At 37.1% G+C, this 7,741-nt stretch overlaps 1 protein-coding gene and 1 pseudogene across 1 annotated transcript in view; one reads left to right on the top strand and one right to left on the bottom strand.

Annotated features, from left to right (window-relative positions):
• The window catches only part of LOC107614744, a 3,369-nt gene extending 2,640 nt beyond the window's left edge, over positions 1-729 (top strand). The window contains exon 2 of the mRNA XM_021112145.1: positions 334-729. Coding sequence (XP_020967804.1) covers positions 334-603 — 270 coding nt within the window. The 3' untranslated portion in view covers positions 604-729. The remainder of the gene's footprint in view (positions 1-333) is intronic.
• On the bottom strand, positions 1,414-7,741 carry LOC107614743 (annotated as a pseudogene).

The raw sequence follows: 7,741 nt of genomic DNA on the forward strand, positions 1-7,741 counted from the left end.
TTTTTTAAATCTAAAGGATTTTTTTGTGAATTTTCGTTGTTAGTTCTGAATCTTTCAGTTTCGGTAGTTTGAAAATGTTTGATAACTCCATTTTCTGAGTGCTATTGTGTTAATTTATTATATATCAATATATATTAAAAAAAATGAGAAAGTTTATGAACCAAGTCTATATGCAGTAAAGTAAGTGGCCAACTTTTTAAAAAAGGAGGAGTGTTTGGGGCGGCAATTCTGATTTTTAAATTTTAAAAACTAATTTTACGCTTAAAAATTACGTATTCTCCCACCTCCTTCACATCTTTAATTCTAGTTGTTAATTGGCCAAATCAACAACAGTTATTATTGGAGAAGCTAAGGAGCAACAACGAGAAAGAGAGATGCTGCAGTTCAAATCAAATGAAATGTTGGTGGCATGATTTGAAAGATGTCAAAGTCAGAAGCTCTCCTGAGAAATATAAGAACCTCAGTGATTGTGAAGAACTCTTGGATTCATTGCCAATGAATTTTTCTTCTCCGGATTGTGAAGAACTCTTGGATTCATTGCCAATGAAGTTTTCTTCTCCGGCTCTGCAGCTTAACTTTCAGTTAGAGTGGAACTCATTATAGTAAGACAACTTAAAATACAAAATTACAACTGCAATTTGTTATGTCGTTTTTGTTTTCTTGCCTTCTTTGTGTTTAACTGTTGATGAACCAGTTGAAAGTAATTGATATGTTCTGCTTTAACATTCACATCTAAATTTCATAATGCATGATGTTTTAACATTTTATATCAGAATAAGCAAGCTTGCTTGTCAAAGATTTTTCATCAAAATAATTAAACTTATAAAAGATTTTATATTGAAATAATCAAATATTTACAGAATAATCAAATACTTTTTACAGCAGTACATCCAAACTATTTTTTGTAAATAACAAATAAATATTCTTATTTGTTAACTAATTAATAACTGATTTCTGATTTCTAATATCTATGTAGTATTTTGTAACAATCATTTTACGGATATATAAAAAATTAGTCACTAATTAACTATTAGATATAGAAATATATATTTAACAACTCAATTTTTTTTTATGATACACCTATAAACAAATTTTATTATTTATTTATTGCATATTTGCTTACTCTTAAAAATAGCTTTTTAATAAGCACACAAATAAACAATAGGTATACTTAGTAAATACTTTTTAAAATATAATGACCATAATAATAATAAAATGAGAGAAAATTTTGATTTTGAATGGAACTTTACATTTGAATATTTATTATATATTTTAGACTTTTTAATATTTTGAATAAGTATAAACTAATTTTCACAAAATATTCTTACGTGATTTCAAAAACTTTTAACGTTTTTTTTTGTGACCGAAATAAACTAAACAAAGAAAAATAAAACAAACAAAACAAGGAACTGCTTAAATAAAGGGACAGTCCCGTTTAAGACTACTCTTAAACTCCTTCTAAGGTGAAAGAAGCTCCACATGTGAAAGTTGTAACTTCATCGCCATCTTTGTCATAGTATCTGCCACCGTATTTGCATCTCTCATAATCAAACGAAAGTCAACACGCCAATTCCAATGCATGATATCTCTTATTTTGAGCACCAATGGATCAATAAACCCAAAACCATCTTGAGTAACAAGATTAAATGCTTCCACACAATCCGTCTCATAAATAACATCTTGTTGACCCACATCCCAAGCTAAGAGATATCCTCTCCAAATAGCAAACAATTCCCCTTGAAGAATACTATTACTCTTAATCATTCCCAAACACCCCCTTTGTCAACTCCCATTACAATCTCTAATAACTCAAGCAAAACCAACACTATCACCCGAACCAAGATAACTAGCATCATAATTAATCTTGAAAGTACCAATGGATGGGGGATTCCAAAAACTATTTAGAGTAGAGGGAAGGGACATACATTGTAATTCAAAAATATTTCTAAACTCCTTTTCTGAAGTTAATGCCAGACAAATCACTTTTTCCGAAGGCCAAGTTTCATGAGGATTAAAGATGTCATTATTCCTTACTCGCCATATCCACCAAACTCCTGAAAAGAACTTGAACGGATGCTCTTTGCTATGATACAATATCCGGTTCTTCAAATCCAAAGGATGACAAGAAATATCCAACATATGCCATACAAGCTGAGCTTCTGGGTAATCCCGAATACAATGTAAAACTGATTCCTGGTAAGAAAGACATCTTGGGCACCTATCCGATGACGACATCCCTTTTTTAAAGCGAAAACTTGCAGTAGGAAGAGTCTCCTTAAGACACAACCAAGTCAAAAACTTGTGCTTTTCCGGAACAAGCTGACGCCAAAGCCAAAGCCAATTCTCTCGCTCCTCCCAACCAAAAAGCTTCTTACACAATCACAAGTAACCATTGCGTGAGTCATAGACTTTGGCAGCAGACCCAAACTAATACCAACCCACTTCCGGACCTTCTTGCACATCTGGATTGTAAGAGAGAATATTACCTTTCAGATTTTGAGATAAAGGAGAATAAAGAGTATCCAAATGCCACCTACCAACCGACCAAATATCCTGTATCCGGAGATTCGAATCAGAAATGTGAACATAATCCATCTCGTTAGATAACTGTCCTTCTCTCCTCCAGCTAGAAAACCAAAAATTCTGGTTCAAATCTCCAATACACCAAGCAAACTCATCCTTCAACACTTCCCAAGCCTTGCAAAGACACCTCCAAATGGGAGAGTCCTTATTCTTAGGATAACTAAAACAGTCATATAGAGATGATCGGTATTTGGCATCCAACAATTGGACCCATAGCTTGTTTGGCTGCTGGAAAAAAAGTCCAAACTAGCTTCCCAAGAAGAGCAATATTTACACAATAAGGATCTCTAATCCCAAACCTCCATATTTTTTTGGAGTGACCAGTACCTTCCAACTAACAAGATTCAATCCTCTTCCATCAACTTGTCCTTTCCAAAGAAAATTCCTCATCATAGACTCCAATTTACTAATGATTCCTTTGGGAAAAATAGAGACCTGCATCTGGTACGTGGGAATAGCGGCTGCAACAGAATTAACCAAGCAGAGTCTACCATCCTGATTGAGTAAATTTTCTTTCCAGCTTGCTAGCCTACTTCGAATCTTATCCAAGACACCATTGAAAGCTGAACGAGTCACCCTCGAATGGCTAAGGGTAACTCCAAGATACCTGCCCAAGTCCTGGACAAATCTGATAGAGGATACCCTAGTGAAAACTTCTTTCCTTGTTGCAGAGACATTCTTGGAGCAAATTGCTTTAGACTTCTCCACATTAATCTTCATCCCAGATGCTTTGCAAAAAGTCTCTAAAACCAACATCACATTTTGCACTTGTCTCTTTGTAGCTTTACAGAATAGAAGCAAGTCATTCGCAAACATTAAGTGGGATATTCTTGGTCCCCCTTTAGAAATAGCAACCGGCTCCCACAAGCCCAAATCAACCTGATGACTAATAAAGCATGCCAATCGCTCCATACACAACACAAAAAGATAGGGTGACATAGGGTCTCCTTGTCTAAGACCTCGACTAGGAGTAAAGCTGTTCAGACGATTCCCATTCCAAAGAATAGATAAGGAAGAAGCAGTGACACAATTCATAATCAAATTAATCGTAGGAATAGGAAAACCAAAGCTCTTAAGGGTATGAGCTAAAAACCTCCAGTCAACTCTGTCATAAGCTTTCTCCAGATTAATCTTAAAGGCCAGTGTGTCTTTCTTTGATTTAGTCTTCTTCATAAAGTGGAGAACTTCTTGAGCAATAATGATGTTGTCAGGAGTTCCTCGTCCCGGAATAAATCCTCCTTGAAGCGGGCCAACAATCTCTACAAGATGAGGACGAAGCCTATTAACAAGGACCTTCGTGATGATCTTGTAAACTACATTGCAGAGACTAATCGGCTTGAAATCTTTCATAGATACCGGTGATTCAACCTTTGGAATAAGAACCAGTAAAGTCTCCAACATTCTCGGATCAAGAGTAACACCAGAGAATGCCTGCTTAACCATCTTCCAAACATCAAGACCAATGATCTCCCAATATTCTTTGAAGAAGAAAGCTTGAAACCCATCAGGACCCGGAGCTTTAAAAGATTTCATGTGAAAAACAGCTATTCTGACTTCCTCCATAGTAACTGGTGCCGTAAGATTATTGCAAGCTTCCTCATTCAGAGAAGGAAGAGGCACATCACCAAGGCAACCCAAATCAATATCATCCAAATGACAGAATAAGCTTTTATAGAAAGACTCTGCTTCTTGACTCAGAACCTCTGGATCAGTTTCCCACACTCCATCCTTGAGAAAAAGGCCATGAATCTTATTATGCTTCCTTCGCGCAAGAGTTTGAATATGAAAGAATCTTGTATTCCTATCCCCGAACCTTACCCACTACTCTCTGGACTTTTGGAACCATAGGAGCTCTTCTTGTACTAGAGTATTATTATAATCATCAAGTAACTGTTGTTCTTTCTGACGCAAATAAATACTATCCACCACTTCCAAACGCTTTTGTAAATAATTAATCTGCTGCTCTAATTCACATTTCTTAACAAAAATGTTACCAAATACCTTCGAGTTAAACTCTAGTGAATTCTTCTGTACTTCCGAAAGCTTGCCATGAATCCCTTTATTATCAGACCACCATGACTGATTCACAATATCCCTATACCCAGGATGAGTAGCCCAAGCATCAACAAATCGGAAAGGTCGATTCCCTTTAGGCTGAGGACGACTTTTACAACGCACCAGAATAGGGCAATGATCAGACTAAAGCCTATTTAAAACTTCTGCATAAGCCTCTGGAAAGATAGATAACCAACTACTATTTATACAGACTCGATCAAACTTTTTTGCCACGTCAACATAATTTTTCACCCTTCTGTACCAAGAAAACCGCCTCCCAATAGTTTTCAGATCAAACAAACCACTATCCCCTAATGAAGTAGCAAACATGTCTGCTCTTTGATGAGAAAATTGACAGCCCTTGGATTCATGAGAAAATTTGACTTCATTAAAATCACCAAGAACAATCCAAGGGCCTTGAAAAACCATGGATTGTGCAACAAGATAATCCCAAAGGAAAACCCTTTTATTAAATTGAGGACTGCCATAAATACCACTACACCTCCAAATTAAATTATCAAATTGAACCTCAACAGTAACACCCTGATCAAAAGCATCAATGAACTTACAACAAACACCCTTCATAGAGGATAGAAACCAAATACCTCCCTTATGCCCCCCTGCTTCTACTATACCAACAGAGTGATACCCCAACCTTTTCCAAAACAATTTTAAATGCTGAAAAGGGGAGTGAGTTTCAACCACAATAAAGAAAACAGGTCTAAATTTTCTAACAAGTTCCTTACAATGCACCCAGGCTAACTTATTAGAAGCACCCCTAATATTCCAAACAATCATATTTAAACTATCCATAAATAATTGGGACAGAATAAATAAGAACATAAACTCTAAACAGAATTACCAACCTCAATAGGTGGTTTGTCCTGCGGTACTGGCACACTCTGATCCTCAATAATTGCCACCTTCGGACCCCCTAACGCTGCACCTGCCATGCTTCCATCTACTAAGGTTTCCTCTGTTGTGCCACCATTTTTATCAACTGGCGAGTTCTGCAGGGAGGAAGGCCGATGACGCTTCCGTAAAGAAATTCCACGACGTGCAGGAGTTCTGCGCGATGGAGATGGCGCAATTTCATGTTTTTCTCGCTTCCCCATCCTAATGCCAATTGATTTGCCTCCATCACCATGCAAATTGGGCCTTGGAACCCTTCTCGAACCATATTTGTGCTGCTTTCCATCTTGGTCCTTCAAACCTGATGACTGGCCTATTGTGAATTTTTCCTTACGCAGCACTTGTTGCCAGCCCTCTCCATCATCCATGCATGCCTCATTAACATGACCATCAGGCACGTGAGGAGCCAATGATTCTGTAACCACATCCTTCCCTTTAACAACTCCTAATTTCTCACCCAAATTACGAGAATTCTCACCCAAATCACGAGCTTCTGATTCAGCCTCTTTATGAAGCTCATGATTGTTGTGTGGCACTGTCGGGGCTTCATTATTTTTTCCATCACCAAAGGAATTTCTGTTTCCTTCCAAGGACTCCTTCTCCATGCACAACGATTTATCATGCCCATACCTTGCACAAGTAGCACAAATCAACTGTAAACTCTCGTACTCCACTTCATGAGTCACACCCTCCACTATAATATGTTTGATTACAGGCAACCCAAGATTAATTTGAACACAAGCTCGAGCATATTTTCCTCTTTCTGCAAGCTTAGTGGCCAAATCTACTTTCACCAGAACCCCTATTGCAGAAGCAATTCGCAGCATTGCTTGTTCCTGGTAGCACCAAATTGGAAGTCTCGAGACTCGAATCCATACCAGCGTTGATCCAAAGAATTTTTCGTATGGCCTAAAATCCACATCCCATGGCTTTACTGCAACATAGTGACCGTCTATCAACCACGGGTCACCAAAAATGACTTTCTCACGATCAGCAGCAATATCAAATTTAACCAAAAAATACCCAAACCCCACATCCAACAAATCAAATCCTCCTTTGATGCGCCATACTATCCGAAGCTTATGCATGAGAGCCGTGTAGCCATAATGCTTATCCAGCACCTTGATCACAATGGCTTCCTTATAAGGTTCAGCTAGATAGCTCTTTGCCTCATTGGTAAAACTGACACTTGGTGGGCGAGAATCACCCTGCTTACCTGTCACCGTCGCGATACCATCCCTAGATAAAGACCCTACTAATGCAAAGGCCCTAGACTTTTCTGCACCAATGACTTTATCTCTAAAAGAGACCTTGGATGACTTTTCTAATCCCTCTCGAGAAGAACCCTCCTTAACACCAGAGACACACCCACTCACGCTCTCCCCCTTATCTGTTCCGATGGCATGGCCATCTTCCTCACCGTGTTTCTCCCTCAACCGCTTGCCTCGCTCTCTCCTTCTCTCATTCTCTTTGAGTACGGAGTACGTACTCTTTCTCTGCTAAGTTTTAATCACAGCTCCATAAATGCTTGCGCGTACTTAACTTGTCAATTATTTGTTTAAAACTTTTAACGTTTTAAAACTACAAACACATATACACAATCGTTTTTAATTTATCATGTAAAAAAATGATGTATTTACTAGTACAAATATCTTTTTAAAAATCTTTATCAAATCATGCTTTATTTTAATTTACCATATATTATAATTTTTAAAAAATTATATTTAAAAATTAACTTTAATAAACTAAAAATAAGAGTTTTACTGCACCTAACCACCAATCCTTACAATTAATATAATAAATAAGTAAATAAATATATTAATTAACTCGAATACTTGTCAACAGAAACTATAATAATCCTAATATATGTTAACAAAATCTAATAATATTTTCATCTATTTATATCAACCATACATTAGAAAATTATCGCATGGATAGTCAATCCGATCTCTCCTTGAGATTTGTTATTCCCTAAGACATGTTAAAGCAAGAAACGTATACTTAAACGTGATGATAGAATTAAAAGCTATATAATTGTAATTCATGCAATGCTACAACATTGCCTGGTGGTTATTTATTTGCTTGGCTTGGATTTATATTTTCACCTAAACTCAACTCTTTTGGCGGCAGTACTTCTCTGTCCGGCGGTGGCATCAACGCCGGTCCCAGCATCAACTAATGCATGCTGCAT

Source organism: Arachis ipaensis, chromosome B09 (genome assembly GCF_000816755.2).
Source record: "Arachis ipaensis cultivar K30076 chromosome B09, Araip1.1, whole genome shotgun sequence".
Lineage (NCBI taxonomy): Eukaryota > Viridiplantae > Streptophyta > Magnoliopsida > Fabales > Fabaceae > Arachis > Arachis ipaensis.